This window comes from Chaetura pelagica, unplaced genomic scaffold (assembly GCF_000747805.2).
Source record: "Chaetura pelagica isolate M959 unplaced genomic scaffold, ChaPel_1.0 scaffold142, whole genome shotgun sequence".
Lineage (NCBI taxonomy): Eukaryota > Metazoa > Chordata > Aves > Apodiformes > Apodidae > Chaetura > Chaetura pelagica.
The window spans coordinates 9,742,871-9,759,947 of NW_009952973.1; the positions used below are offsets into that span (position 1 = coordinate 9,742,871).

The window sequence follows — 17,077 nt, forward strand, 5'->3', positions numbered from 1 at the left end:
CTTTCCCTATGTTTAAAAATATAAGTTTTTTTACAGTTTATCACATTCTATTTTTATCTAAATTATCACCTACAGCTCTGTAATAGATGACAGTAGAAAGTGGAAGCAATATCTTACTCCTTAAATTTAAAGTGCACGTCTAAATCACCTAAATAGAAGTCTTTCTAGTGAGAAAACAGAAAAATCTCTCAAATATCACAAAGGATGTTTCTTAAGAAGAAGCATATAAAAAGTTTTTGTAACAGAGTCTAATGAAAACAATCCAGAGGAAACCAATATATGATTGAACTGAAAAAATAATTAGGTCCCATGTTCTCCCTGAATTCCACTAATCTGCTTATGTAATACTACTTCTTGTCAAAACTCTTTGAAAGTAGAATGTGCTTTATTTAGGTGTTCAAATATCTAAATTCTAAATAGCAAAATACTGGTATCTCTTCTTCCCTTTCTCCTTCAAGCCTCCTCTATCAGCATTATAGAGAAAAAAAACAGCCCTTTAACCATGCAAGCCTTTTTTTTTTTTTTGATACTTGATCACAACTTTAAAAATAAAATTACTTTTGCTAATCAGAATTTAAGCATTTAATTTTGGTACTGTGGCAGCTGAGTGTGTTTACTGCACCTCTAAGGGACCTCTCTTATCTGAAGTTTTTTTGCTTTACGAGGAGTGACATGGACTTGATCATGTCTCTCTCTTTAGTACAGGAAGGAAAGACAGTTTGCAGGCATTGCTTTGGGCTTTCCATCTCCCAGTGGCCTCTTTTATGGTGTGTACAGCCCATGCTTTTCATTCTGTACCTTTCTGCTCTGCTTCTCTTTCCTTTACACATGTGGATGATGTGGAATTCTCTTTCTGCACAGTTAGGAACTGCTGTCCCAAGACCTTTTACACTTTGCAGCCGTTGATGTAAATTGTTTCCTCCTACAGCTATTGCTTCTACCTGTACCTATGGAGAGGATATTGGAGGATGGGGAAAAGTAGTAAGGATACCTCATGCTTCTCCTTCTTTCCCCTTTATGGTGACTGTGTCAGATGTTTGATAGCTGTGTTACTGGAGTGTTTATCTAGATCCTACTGTTTCTCCTTCTATTTCCATTGTATTGAAATGATCTTTTAGAGCCAGAATTTTAGTTTGTAAGTATAGGACTGGTCTACAGGGACCACAAAAGCAGCAGAGAGACTGCACCTGTGGTGAATAATTACCGGGGGCAAAGCTGCATTAGCCTGTCACATAGGGGTTGTGCTTACAAGCTTTCTTGTGTGCCTTGGTTAAGGACCTGTACTCTGTAGAGCCCAGGTTCAGTGGTAGTATCTACTTCAGCCTAATGAATAGGGTCTTTTTTAGGTAGCATCTGCCACAAGCATTGTTGCCTTATGATTTATTTTCTGCTTCTCTAGTGCTTCCTTCACAGGACTGTGGCGTTAATACTGCAGTCTGATAAATACTGCAGAGTGCCTTCCAATTCTTGCATCTTCTCAATGTTATTCCCTTCATTATACAGTTACAAAAGAATAAGCTCACACACTAATCTTAGTTGATGACAGTAGCTGTTGATTCTAGCTTTGTACAGAGGACTGGTGTTGCCTGCTGGCATTTGACTTTTCCCTCTAGTCGGTGGTTAATGGCAGGCATTTGTTTCTTATAATCTCAAATTACATTTCTCTCCTTCTTTACCATGTGACTTTACAGTAAGTTATTTAGGCATAATCTAAATGAAATTTAGATTTTTAAGTTCCTATTACTTTTGAAAAACACATTATTTAGTAGACTGCAGAGGCTTTTTTTACCTTGGCAAATGTTATGATTCCAGAAATAAAACCCCAGAAATCTATTGGTTCAGGAGAGATCACGGTTCCATTACATTAAAATAGGAAATCTTTACTTACCTGAGGACAACATAATGACATGCAAAATGTTACGTGCGTCTGAAAACATCATAATGGAAGCATTTTTTACTTTTCCCCTCAGATTGAAATACTTTTATTGTTGATGGATTGCTAAAAAAAATATTCCCTCAACACTGCAGGATTTCATAGTGATGTTGCAAGTATAATTAATTATCTTTATTTTCAATGTACCCTGTTAGAAGATGGACATTATATATATAGTATATATATAGAGTGTGTGTGTACATATATATACCTATAGCAGTGTATAAATATGTATATATAAGTATGTGTATATATATCTATACACTTCAATATAGAAGTAGAGTATGCTCAACTTCCCAATGTGTAAGGTTCATTAAAGACAATTATAACTACATAGAGGAAGGCATATACTTTCTATTGGTCACAGCTGAGACCCTCTTCTCTCTCACCATAGTGCATTACTGAAGTGATGCATCACAAGAGCTAACGCTAGGCACTAGGTCCCGTCAAGAAATCTACAGCTTTCATTTATTTTAAATAGAACATAGGTAACAATCCATGAGGGAGGTCAGAAAAGAATTATAATGTAGATTTATACCTTTTCTTCATATATGATATATGAAAGAATTTTTCCTTGGATTATCATACTCTAGTCAAAGTGAAATGTGGCACAAGGGTTATTCCCTCTCACAAAGGTAATAGGTTCATATATTAATGAGGAATCTTGTCTGTCTTGCTCAATATTTTGCATTCCTTCTGACTCCCTGTTATATTTTGCCAGTGTTGTAATCCAATCTCTCTTTCCTGTCTGATTTCTCTATTTGAGATCATACACCTTTTATGCCTTAAGGTGTGAAAAAAGAAATTAGGGCTAAATTTGTTTAGCTCTGCATTACTCTAGCTTGCTAATATTTTCAAAACAAAGTTGTACTACATATGTGAGAGCAACAGACTATTGAATAGTTGGGAGAGGCAAAGTAACCAGGTACTCAAGTGTTATAACTAGAATAATTCAGAGTTATTCAGATCTGGCCAGCATTTTTAATGCTATTACTTCTTTAATTAAGAATTCTTTATTGAATGTAAGTCAGCTATTCTAGTAGGAAAGAAAATAGATCAGCCTGAAAGATATTGTAATTGTTTGTGGTTGCTTCTTGATTATAGATCCACTACTTCAAACAGACCTGAAACAAAATGTTGTTGACTTCACTGACAGCAGAAGAAAGTTAACATTCCTTTTCACATGATACACACTGAATGATAACCTTGAGAGGGATAAATATAACCCAACTGAAACATCAGCTGTTAGTTTGTTATACCCTCTCACACAGATGAGCACCTTCATAAATGAACACAATTTTTTTGAAGCATGAACATAAAGAAATCAACAAAAATAAGACAATCTCAGCAAACAATAGTTGTTTCAAGTGAATTGAATTAATTTCAGATCATAAATGAAGCAAAACTTAAAACATTACTGTTTCAAAACAAAGGAGGATTATACCACTTCTTTCTGATGCAGCTGAACAAAATCTGAGAGCCACTATTTCAGAATCTCTCGAATTCTTGGAAGAAAACAACAACAAACCCAAGCAAACCTAAGGCTGCTACGTTATAATCCTGAGTGCAGAGTTACATTGCTTCTGTTCCTGCATGTGCACCATCCCTTTGGTAGTGCACCAGATGTTTGCTTCCAGCTGCATTTTGTGTTTGTATTCACATTCTGAGCAAAAACAAACAAAAAATTTAAAACGTATGCAAAATAGAACTATTTTGCAATAAGATACCACCTCAGCTACTGAACTTAAAATAGCTAGTAACTCTAAATGTCAGATTTCCATATCTTAGCGTATTTTGGTTTTCCATAGACAAGATTCACAAATGTAAACACTCTTGCCTATGAGCTATGCCATAAATGTGATCTTTGTGTTATAATTCAAAGAAACAACTAATGTGACTTATTTAATCCTAAACAGGGAAAAATTCATCTAAGAGTTTTAATAGCAGTTCTCCTATTTAATAATGTCAAGTGCAATAAATGTAAAAGACCATCTTGTTCCATGTTCATGTTTTGGAAGAGTTGTGTATTTTTCCTAAGTTGTGAAGAACTTTTTAACCAGTACCTAAGTTGTGCCAACATATTTCAAAGAATGAGTCAGAAAAGTTGATTATTCATATGTTAAACCTCCTGGTTTTATGTAACATGTAGGAAATAAATGTGCATCAACACATTTGTACTCATCCTCCAAATGTTTCAGTGAAACAGTTGACTACTTGCTTTTAGTGTTGGTCCAAGATCTCTTTGCTTTGAGTCAAAATGAAACATGAAACATTGCAATCTCCAAAGCTGTATGAATTTCACCCATTTAGAAAAAAATCAAAAACCTTAAAATATATATAAAGTTTTAAAGGGTCAATTCTTAAAGCATAGATAATGAAAAGAAAATAATTATTTTCAGGAATCAATACTTTACATTTTTTTAAAAATATATTTCCTGTGTGATATACAGACTATTAGGCTGTAGATAGCTTGTGCTGAGATTGTTTCAACGTACACCTTCCAGGGGAAGAGTAATAAGAAGTGCATTGAATAAATCATTGCATTGAATAAATCATATAATCTGAATGTGCCAAATGTGCTTATTGCAAAATGGCAAATACTGTCTTTAAGACAAGAAAAAATCCCTATAACTGTAACCTGAAATCAGTTATTTGTCATTATCTTGTAAAATTGAAATAAATGTTACAAATACTAATTATTCTGTAAAACTGTGGGATTTACCTAGGGTATTCTGGATCTTTTTTTTTTTTTTTTTTTTTTTTTTTTTTTAATTAGGAGTACACCAGAATTTAAAAAAAATGTAAGGAAAATCAAAGAGTATTGTACAATTATACCACTATGTAACAGTATGTATAAGTACGTGGCAGAAGAGCTTCAGTAGAGAGTGATTTACAATACAAAAGTTAATATTTAGTTTTACACAAAATTTGCAATAGCATATGTATGTTCTCTGGGTGTCATTCTTCCATTCCACTGTGACTGGGCATGGCAGGATCATTTTTTTTCCTTTTTCAATGCCTTTAACTCTCCCAATCTCTGCTCAGATGTACATTTCTAAGAGAAAGCCTCCTGTTGAACATGGCAGTTAGATCTGTATGTCCTGCAAGCCTTAATGTCGTTATTGGTGAATGTCTTCATGCCTGATGATTTTGTAAATTACCCAATAAAAAATATTGAAAATCAGAAAGGCTAATGGGAAACAAGCTCTGGATATCGTGTCTATCTTTTTGGCCCTGTCAATGAATACCTTTCTCATGTCATCAGGGCTTTTAGGTGCAGCTTGTACAGGATTATTTGGCCCCTTTTGTGTCACTCCATCTTTTCCTTGCAGACATGGGCCCATTCCATATGCTGTAAAGCTAAACTGACTTTCCCTTACGTCATCATCCTGTCGGAACAAAACATAGGAAGAAAAAAACAAGGTTTTTTTTATTTACAGAAATCTTACCAGGTGTTAAATAGAAAGCATTACACCATTACCCCAGTAACTTCTTGAATCCACAGTTTATCTTACTTAACTGGTGGAAATTTCAGCCCTACCAGTATCTGTCAAAAATATTGCAGCAGCTTTAACAAGCACACAATTTTGCTATTTGTGTACAGATTCTGTAATCAATTTAGATAAAATAGAATGCTTAGCAAACTAGTCATCAGGCACATGGCTTCTGTTTCAGCTTAATATTCCCCATTTACAATAAATATCTGCAGTCTTCAATTTGGCAAACTTCACACTGGTCTTTTAGACAACAGCTGTTAACTGTGTACATTGCTTAAGAAAATCAGATCCTGGCCTCTAGAGATACTCATCATACAAACACTAATAATGTTCTCTTTAATTACATCGAGAATTCTGCCTATTTGGTCATTGTATTGTCAATCTTATCCATATGCCTTATTCCTGCTAAAAAAAAATCCTGCTGTTCCCTGTGAATGTATCAGACAAATAAAACAGTATATAAAGTGTCTTAAGTTTAATATAAAGTGAATTAACGCTCAAGGCCAGATTTTTCTTCTGACTCATTCTTCTGTCAATTCAGGGGAAAACTAGAAAAAAATATTCTGAATTAAAGGAGCAATAACAGAAAGTGGGTTTTAATCATGTGACATGGAAACAAAAATAGCTGAAGATAGACATATTTTCATAGCATGTGTTTCAAAAATGTGATTCTGTCTTGAGACACGGGTTGGACTTCTCTTCACCTGGTTATAGGTATTTTCAAGTAATAAAGGAGGTACAGATGTAGGCAAATAAATTATGCCTAGACTATGAAGGCAGGGCCTTTAAGATTCTAGACTTCTATGCAGTATGACAAAATATTTCTTAAGTATTTTGGAAAATAAATTCACTAGGTATTAAAGAAAGAATTGAGTAGCACTCAATTTCCCTTTGGTAAGAGAGTTTTCAAAATGTTGAAGTTCTTTCTATCATAAATTAAAATAAAAGGGCAAAATAATTTATTTCCTGAAGCAAGTAAAATAATAACTGTTTCAGTGTGGTAATTGTGAAGCATTTTGTTATATTTCAACCTCTTATTCTCAAGGAACACAATTTAAATCCAAACTTGTAGATGTTTCATTTTGAAAATGCTTGTGACATTTGGAAAATTTGAAAATGTTTTGGAATACAGAATTAATTCTAAACAAATGTAAAGTTTTGATCAAGTATTACTTGCTCGGAGAACCATTGTCAAATACTTTGTTTTAAAAAAATCCAATTATGTTTATTATCAATATTAGTTGAATTATTTATCTATGAAAGAACACAGATAATTTCTTAAGTTTGAAGTGAACTAGATGGCAATCAGGAAAAGCCTCCATTAGAGCTGTAGTTATCACCCAACTGCTGTCGTTATTACCCAATTGCAATACTTTTTCATATATGTAAATTGAATAAACTTAAAGACTAATATAGTTCACTGAAACTACTATATGTCAAATTAGTATTAGAATTCTCCTACAAAAACAAAAAATAAAGAAAATTTAACAGAAAAGAAAACATGGAGGAGAAATCACTGACTGACTTCAATATGGAAATGAATAACAGAAATACAAAGTGATAGGATTATTATTTGATGACGTGATAAAACAAAGATCTAATAACTACAATAATGTCTCTTTCCTGTCAGAAAATAATGGGAAAGAACATCTTTATAGCTGTTGTATAACAGAGAAGTTGTAGCCTTGTGGTCTAGTTAACAGAAGTTACAAATACTCTATGTTTTTATACTAACCTTGCCATTTAAACACCTTCATACATACAATCCATGGTTTAAATCTTTTCATGCTTCTGCAGAAAATAATTCTTGTGATTGCACAGGATCAAAAAGATAATAACATAATTCTTCTGATAGAAGTTTTCATTTGAGTATGTTTTCAGGATGAGGCACTATATACTAAGACTTTACTGTCCCTCTTCTATGTTTACCTGAATTGAGTGATACCCTGGAATGGCTTCAAAAGCCAGGTTTCTGCTTATTTTTTTGCTTGTAGATATCCTGAATTAAGTCTGCAGCCAGGCTACTTTGGAAATGATCTCTGTTGTAGAGAAAGTGATGTGAAAGTCCTTCTAGGAATCTAGCACTTCTGCCCAGCATCTTTGAATGGTGTGTCCATGAAGGCATGCAGAATGTTTGGAGTCTGCCAAGTCAGACCAAAGTGCTAGGGCTAATGAATAAGCAGGAACAGGCATCCTCTAGAGCATTGTAACATGCCAGATGCGGCCGTAACTTTTTTTCTGAGGTACCAGCTGGAATATCCAAAATGTGATTCTGCAAGTTTTCCAGCAGGTGCATAATGCAGAAAAATCATAAATTTGGCCTTATGTTCATATCTGAGTGTGCTTGTGCATGACAGGAAAGATGCAGTTACTGTTATTATTGATATTAAGTTTTGAGTGTTTTTTCACAGTCATTTTAAAAAAAAGTCAGTGATGCCCCATTTGGTTTTATCAGTTGACAGGGCTGTAGTGCTTGTTTTTGGCTAGAAATATCTCATACTACATGTGCCTGAATCTGCAGCTGTTGAAATAATTTCATGGAAATCCTCTGTATATCTCAGTTGAGAATACAGACAGTGAATCATTTTGAAAAAGTCCTGCATTTTGGCTGACTTTTTTATGTAATAAGGAGGCTCTTTTTGGTTGTTTTTTTTTTTTCTTTTGTGTTGTTTTTTTTTTTAGTGTATCATCACTAAAGAACAGAAAATTAATGATTACTTGCTGATTTTTGATAAAGCTTTTACAAACTTATTATGAGTGAACTTTAATGAAAGTTTGATATGAATATGTAATGTATTTCATACCTATAGCTTTGGAATGAAAGATTTGAAAGTTATTCTGCATACACTTATATATGAATGTTTAATTGTCTTTATTAAAATAGCCATAATTAAAGAATGGAAATAAATTCAGATAAAAGGTTTTTTTTAGAAAGTTAGAATACTCTTGACACCTGCAGGAAATATAAAATATTTTGTTTTTATATCAGACTTGTTCTTCAAAAAGCTTAGCTGTAAAGTATTAGAAAATTGTCAGTTTCAGTGGCCCTGTGACTACATTGTTTCCTGTCCAGGTATTTAATAACTCATTTTTCTTGAGGAGTAATATGCATAAGGGCTGAAAACATCTCTATAACCTTCTTACCGTAGGTTGTGGTAATAGCTTGAAGACTTATTTGAAACCTTGGCTTTGGTTATTTGAACACTATATTTTTTAGTTTTCAATGTTATTGAATTATTTTTGTTTCACATTACAAACAGCTTGGTTTCAAATGCTGATCTGGTAGCAACTGTTTTTTCTTGAACTGATGTCACTGTTCCTTTGAATTTATAGAAAGTAAAATTTTGGAGCTATGCTTTAATGCAGATTTGAACAGATCAAAATTGATTATGAAATTAACAAGCAGGTATTTTTATTAACACTTCACGTCATCACATACAGGTAGGAATGAAGGTGTATGGAACTCACATGGGAAGACATATTTCAGACAAAAGGACAGGGCCTCTGTTAATGATTGGATATCACATTATGACAAATGGGACATCTTCTTTATTGTTTACCCTTAAATTTGTACTGTAGATTTGAGGCAAACTCCCGTCTATAGGTCCTGTACATCTCAAGCCATTGCTATGCTGCAATGATTCACTGATTTCATTTCCATCAAGAACTCCCTCAAAATACTTTCATCAAAACGGATGGGTTGACCAAAAAGAAAACAAAAGAAAAGAGGTGTGATTACCATTAGAGACAACCTAATTTGCATATCTATTTTCCTCACTAAAGATACAGTGATCTTTAGATTTCTGAAAATAGAATTAAAAGATAAAATATTCCTGAATAGTAAATATTAAAACCTAATTTAAAATCAAAGTGTCATTCAGTATATGTACACAGTTAATGTTTTTCCCCATACAGTGTAAATACAACTAAGAAAAAGCACTGATTATAGGTATGTTTCAGTAACCCTGTGTGACTTCTAATTTATTTTTCCTTTTGTCTTTCAAGACCAAAAGGACTGTAACTGTGAATGAATAATTACTATTCGTTCATTCAGAAGGCATGTTTTCATCACATTAATAGTATAATAGTTGTAAAATAGTTGTGTTCATTCACCAGATATTTTCTGGCAGAGACAAAGCACTGTGGATCATATACAGACTACCAAATGAAGCCTCAAATTTGGAACAAAATTTTCCCTTCTCTCAGGATTCATGATGCCATTTCTGTAACAACAAAGAATTAGACCCTTTTTGAAAAAATTCCTATACATACTGTGATGCCTATTGGAAGACAGCAATGAGTAGATTGCATGTTATGCTGCAATAACAGTCTTTATTTATAAATGTATTTATAATATGATCCCAGAAACTTAAAAAATTTATTAACTCTGTGCAAGTTAGATTGGGCCTCTGAAAATGAATTTGCCTTTCATTTATTTGGAATCACTGAGGTCCATAGTTACAACCACAAAAACGGTAGCCAGAGGGTGCAGTTACACCTAAGAATCACCTATATTGTCTATAATTATAATTTCCAATAAATCTCAGCAGTTCTTATTTTGTTTGCTATACACGTTTACAGCAGGGATTTTTCTGAGTTCGATCATATGCTTCTTTAACAGTGAGATTTCAGTTATCCTGTTTTTAATCAGCATTGAGAAGGAATAACCATATTTTGATTATATTTACCAAGCAATCCAACCCAAGAAAAACTGAAAATTTGTTTGAGGATATGTTTAGAGTTTAAATTGACTAAATTATTTGGTCAGTGTCCAAAAAGTACATGAGAGGTGCAAAAACCAAGATACTATAATTAGCCAGAAATAATCAACTTCACAAACATAAGATGGAAAGCTAATGGCTCTGCAGCACTTCTGGAAAAAGACCTGGGAGTTATGGAAGATCATAATCTTGGTATGGGTGAATACCATGCTGTTGTTAAAAAGGCAAATGACAAACTGATTTGGATAAACAAGCATATAACTAGTGTGATGTGATCCTTTGACCGCTCTCAGTTGTTACTGACTAGGCTTCATGTTGCAAACATAGTTTTGAGGAATTATATGGATATATTAAGATAATTTCTAGGGAAGGAGTATGTAAATGAGAAAAAAAACCAAAACAACAAAAAAACACAACATGGAATATTTAAAGAAAAGAAGACTGAATGGTAATGTGCATATGGCTACCTACATAAAGGACCTCTGTGCCCCTTGTAGACAAGCCATGAAAGGCCAAAACAGGCTTGCGTAAAAAACTTTCTAAACCATTGAAACAGATTGTTGAGAAGCTTTGGAATATTTAGGACAGGGATGACCTAGGTATAAGTGATCCTGGCTCAGGTCAGGAAAATGGATTCACTGACCTTGCAATGGCATTCCAGCAGCAAAATTCAGCTGACTGACTGTTGCTAGGGTTATCCGATAAAAATAAATATCTCTTGCAGCAAGAGTGTCTTTTTAATTACAAAGAAAATAGACTTTGGACATTCTTCAGCTGCCCTATTGTAATCAGATATTATTCATACATGTTCTCTTCTGTCAACATGTACCTGAAATGAAACATTTCCAAAAGGATTTATATTTGGACTTGTGCAACACCGTTGAATCACTAATAATTTTGCTATACCCTCAAAGGTATAGCAAAGGCATAAACTGATTGGAATTCACCTGGTTGAAAAACCTAGTCCTATTTAAATGTCCCAAGATGGTAAGCATAAGGGATGAAAAAGTCCAAAAATTTATCCCAACTTCTCTATTACTCTAATTCATTTTGATATAAATACTGACTAGAATAACAGTTTTCACTTTAAAAAGAATGAGGATTTAATGTTCAAGGAACCCCCTGAAGTTAGTTTTTAAAGTAGCATTTTAGCCTAACTTTTCATGTCTTTTGACTTTGTGGTCAAATGAACATTTCTTTATACATAGTAGTTTTAAAGTCCAATAGAATCTAATTTCTGAGAGCCAGTGGCTGTTTCACCTAGTCCAAATGGATAACAAACACATACAAAACTTTATAATCATGAGCTATAGTAACTGATTTTGAAAAAGACAAAAGAGGAAGGAAGCACAAGTTAATTTGACTCACTATCCTTGGTTGAACATTTCATGTTAGAAATGGTGGTGAATAAATAACAACATTTGTGATAAGGAAAGTTAGTTATTAACTGCTTTTCTTTAATCCATAAGACATTATTTATTATTTGTATACCAGACTGTTTAGGATGTGATCCAGTTTTTTTAAAGAGATAAAATCTCCATGCTGTAACATTTCAAATTCTGGTATACTTCTTGGGCAAGGAATGGTTTAATAAAACATTGACAAAAAGAGATGTGTTCTCAAAGATTAACTCTGACCAAGAGATATAGCTCTACATAGAATTAGATTTATTTGAGAAATGTTCAGTCAAATTAATACTTTCAGAAAAATATGTCTTTGTCAAATTAATAACTTTGCATGGGAACAAAGCATTTTTTGTAAATTTAGGCTGAGAAACCTGTCTCATGATGCAACATGCAAATACAAGGAAAAAGGGAAAGCCTGGATATAGTTAATACCCTCACCTGGGTGTCTTATGAAGAAAAACATTGAAAGACATGTCTTCATCCTTCAGAATCTAAGAGGAGTATTTAATATTTTGCTATAGACCCTGTAGTCTCTAAGACTAATCCTCTAATTTTAAGAGAACCTAGCAGGCAACTTACCTGAAGCTAGAACAATGTCCAATGAAGCAAAAAATTAGAATGAGGACTTTTAAATGTGAATGTAAAAATACCATGATGTCAAGCACTGATCCAGCAAAACACTTAAGTCAATGAGACTATCCATGTGTATACTTTTTTTTTTTTTTAATATTGGTCTTCTCTTAGTATTGTTTTGTATATTGTAGATCCTTCCTTACATATCCCTAATCTGAAATTTTATTGTGATAGCTGAAGAAGAACCTTTAGTGAGCTTGAAGTCATTCTAAGAGGGGGATGGAAAGAGATTTGGTTTGATTCTGAGGAAAGAAGGTAATATTACCTGGAAGTTTCTAACACTGTTATAATAATTGACTTATATTTAAAGAAATGAAAAATATATCATTGAAGTTGAGTATGGTAAATTTGCCTGAAACCCAGAAGAAAATGCAATACATGGCAAAAAAAGTGATTGGGCTAAAAGTATAATCACATAATTATCACTCACCACAACTTCTTGTATTTGATACATGACATATTTTTGTGGCTCAGTCGCCCCCTGTCCAGTAAACTGTCTCTGCCCTTCACATTGCCCCCATTCCAAACCTTTAAGCAGCTTTCAGAGAGCTCCATATTTCAAAAACACCCTGTCGCAAAAGTGTTGCTTTCCTCCTCTGTGTCTCAGAAAGGTTTTTTTTCTGCTGTTGTCAATGAAAAGAAAAGGGTATTTTTCATAGGGACAAATATTGCAAACAGGTACATACAGTGTGAATCATCTGCTCGGCAGCAGTACGTGAGTCTCTCCACATCCGTAGAAGTCTAAGACTCAACACATAGGAATGGGGAAGTGTATGAAAATGTCATAGTCATTTGACTGTCCTGCCTGCCTTTTAACGTGGAGTCTTGCTAGCAGAGACTGCTTAAGTAGGCTTTGCAGCATTACAGCTTTTCAATATCTTCTATGTAAAAGGCAAATAACTTTTGAAAGGTCTTCTCCTTGTGATGTAAGCAGGAAATTTAGGTCAGTCTTCAGGAATAAAAGACAGCTGAACTGAGTCATGTTGCTATGGTCAGAATTTCATCCACAGTAATATTCTAGATACTGACTGAAAGCCAGTGGAAAGGCTTTGCATGACACCAATGCTCATTTAATAAGGTGGGGAAATCATTACTCTTTGAAAAAACAGAAGTAGGAGAGACATATTGTTGTGGTAGCCTTGGCTGTTTGACTTTGCACATTGTTAGTAAGTGATTTTACCGTAGTCTAGATAGTGTTAGCTATACAATAAATGTAACTGTTGCTGTATTAAAGCTTACTAGTTGTATGAATACTTTACACTAAATTAATATGTCAAGGAAAAATCCACTGCCTTCTCAGGCTTTTAAAATAAAATGTTCTTTCACCAATAATAGTAACTGAAGAAGTATTTTTTATTTAAAAAATATTTACATGAAACACAGCTTTTAAGGTTTTGAACTGGAGAGTAGAATGAAACTAGAAATATTATTTGCTGAATCTCAATGTAGTATAAACTGCTGCAAGTACCAGTAACATTCATCCACTGGAGTATAATTTGACTCTTTTAACAGAGTGAAATTCATGCTTGTGCAGATGGCTCCCACATGGCCCATGCCTCATTTAAATCCCTCTTAATCCCTCATTTGAGAGTTCAAGTTGGATTTATGCAGTGCCTAGTCCTTGTAGTGACCCTCTGCCTATAGTGAATTTCATTCTGTGCTGCCATTTTATTTATATTACCACTTTAAGCTGCAGTGTGTTTACCAAATTAACCCTGTATCCTGGCATAAATCAATCTCAGACTCCCTTTCAAAGTTGTGAATCCTATTACTTTTACCTTGTTCTTCTTCCTCTTGCGGCGAAATCTCAGAAGTTCTTTATGTTGCCTTGACACAAAATTTACAGCTGCATACTCCAGAAGTGCAGAAAATACAAAGAGCAGACACACAGCCATCCAGATGTCAATTGCTTTGACATATGACACCTATGTAGAGAATAGAGTAGAAGACTAAATATGTTCAACACCAGATGTGAAGCTTAGTATTTCACATCAGGAGGAAGTGCATTAAGATCTCCACATCTCAAAACAACTTTTATAAAACAAAACTTAACATGAATATTAAATAGTAAGTGGGACAACAATCTATAATCATTAAACATATTTTTTAAAAATGCAGTCTTTCACAAAATGTGTTTAATATTTATGTCATTAACCAGAGCATAACTTATAGTGGGACTAATGGGAATTCCTCTGTTATAATGAACTTGATTTTAAGTCTCTGGAATAGAAATTAGGAAGAAGGGAGATAGATGGAGGGCTCTGATAAGTTAATTCTCTGCTAATATAGGTACGGTAAATCAAAGATATAGGTTCAAATGAAACTTGTAATTTTGACACAGTGGAAGTACTGAAAATTAATTACAGAGTAGATGAACTCACTACAATGCTTCATTGCCAAGCTCAGCTGCAGGACATAATCTGAACTAGGAAAGTAGGGCCTGTTCCTTCTCTGTGTTCAGATTTACAAGAGCTTTTTCATGTAAGCAAATGTAGCTAGCTTCAGGCCTCAAAGATGTGACAAAAGACATCTGTAGCTCTCTTTGATAACCTCTTATGTTCTTGCTTTTCTGAGTTTTTATGGCATCCCATCTTCTCTGTTTATGACACTTTTGGATGCTTTTGGATCCATATATATTAGGCACAAAGCCCACTGACATCTGCTGAGGGTGTTTGTTTTACTTAGAAAAAAAGAAAATTAGCCAACCTACAAATACCATGTTATAAGTGGACTTTGTATTTTTTATTGTATATATGTTATTTCTGGTAACTGCAAACGCACATGAGAATGGTCAAGGAACAACCTGTAAAGTAAAAAGATCTTTTAGGCAATGACAAGTCAGAAAACCTAGTTACTCACAGAAATATACTTTGAGATATTTACATTGTGTAGTGAACCATTCTTTATACAATTGTTCTAATTTCTTCAACATAACGTTTTTCTACTTTTTGATGTTTTATAACTAGTGGGTTAATTTACAATGTAGGTAGGTTTTAGGAAAGAAATTTCATTGAGAGCAGGTTGGAATCCATGACCTGTAGAAATTCAGTCATATCTGTTCTGTCATAAAACACATATTACAAGGTTGACTGAAGGTGTTTATTTGTAACATAGCATAATGATTTGGTACTAATGTGGTACAAACAAAGGAGATTCTGCCTACCTTTGGAAGCGATGCTCGTGAACCTGAACTTTGTGTTGTCATGGTCAATACTGTTGTTATGCCTAAAGCCACTCTGGCTGGAGCTGCATCCATATTGATCCAAAATGACACCCAGGAGAGAATGACAATCAAGAGACTTGGTATGTACATCTGGATGAGATAGTAACCCATCTGCCTCTCAAGATGAAATCGCACTTCGATACATGTAAACTTTCCTTTTTTAAACAAAGAAGAAATACTAAATAGAGATAGAATGTTCTTTACTGTCAACATATTTTGCACACTTAAAGAATTTACACCGTCAAATACATTTGTGCTCTAATGAAAGAGGAATGTTTTGATTTCTCTTCAATGGTCTTTAATATGCATGGTGCCCATTATAACTGGAGTATCTACTGGACAGAAAGGGGACAGAAACAAAATAAAATTCAAGAATTCAATAACCCTTGGAACTCTTATTTCCTTATAAAAAACAAACCATAATTCTTTATAACACAGGAAAGTTCCTCTGTGTGATCACACTTATTGTTTGGAAATGCTGCTGTATAGGGAGAAAAGGCTTGCTTTCCCATTATATAAAATCTGCTTTATCCTTTGGTTCAATTTCATTTATTTATTTATTTATTTTAAATCCAATGAATATGGGAAAATGGTAGTAAGATCAATGTGGGTTGTCAGTAGGAGATTCTGCTAAATGTCTTCCTTTATACCCATTCAAACTGTTCACACTCAAAAGCACAATGACTGAGATTCACCAGAAATTAAGGATTTGAGAATAGACAACTTTATGGACTTATTTATGAGCTTATCCTATACTAATTTAGTGTATTGTGGATTATGCTGTGACAATAGTGTAAGTCATTCAGAAATGCGCTTCAGACAAAGACAAACAACTATTTTTATTCTAGGCATATTAAGTGCTTGGTAAGATCTTCTAAATGTCATTATTTCAATAATAGTTTTTTTAGCAGTCTATTGGTTCATTCTGTGGTGTCATTATAAATGAAGTTTTCATTCTGCTGAGGCACTAAAAATATTTAGAAAGACAGTAGTTATGATGTTAAATTTTAAAAAGACATGATATTTCTCATGAGTTTATATCTGCTGGTTCAACTATTAGTTTCATTCCTAATTGCTTGTGTTTCCTGAATCCTATCTATACTCCTGAAATCTGTGTCCTAAATCCTGACTCAACCATCTGCTGCCCCAGCTTCAAAACTGATTTCTGTTTCAATCAAGGGATGAAGTCCTGGTTTAAGAAAGTTAGTGGGAATTTTGGTGTTTACTTCAGAAAAGCCCAGGATTTTTCCCTATGTTTCTCTTTCAGGAATTTAAAAAATATACCTACATTAAACATTTTTTTACTTAGCATTTCAGTATACACAACATAACTAGAAATTATGTACTGACTGGACTTTGTCAGAATCATATTCTTACTTCAAGCTGGTCCTTTCTGTGAAGATTTCTTTTTTCTGATGTTTATTTTGTCAAATCTACATGCTTGGACAGCAGGGATCTCTCATACATCTCAGTAAAACATGGTGGTAATGAAAGAAATGTACGAACTAAATCTAGATCTCTTGAAAAGCTGTTTTATCTGGCATCACATGGGCGAGAATTACAGTTCAACGTGCAACATTTTCTTCTTATGGCATCCTATATTATTCTTTCAAAACAAATTAGGAAGAAAAACTAAGGAGAGTCAGAAAGAGTAATGTATGCTT

The 17,077-nt window shown here is 33.7% G+C and overlaps 1 protein-coding gene across 1 annotated transcript in view; it reads right to left on the minus strand.

The window, feature by feature from the left end:
- Positions 1-5,052: 5,052 nt before the first annotated feature.
- Positions 5,053-17,077, minus strand: part of GLRA3 (glycine receptor, alpha 3) — a 52,466-nt gene continuing 40,441 nt past the window's right edge. The window contains exons 7-9 of the mRNA XM_009995950.1: positions 15,354-15,568; positions 13,963-14,115; positions 5,053-5,322 (exon numbers count right to left, since the gene is read on the minus strand). Coding sequence (XP_009994252.1) covers positions 5,053-5,322; positions 13,963-14,115; positions 15,354-15,568 — 638 coding nt within the window. The remainder of the gene's footprint in view (positions 5,323-13,962; positions 14,116-15,353; positions 15,569-17,077) is intronic.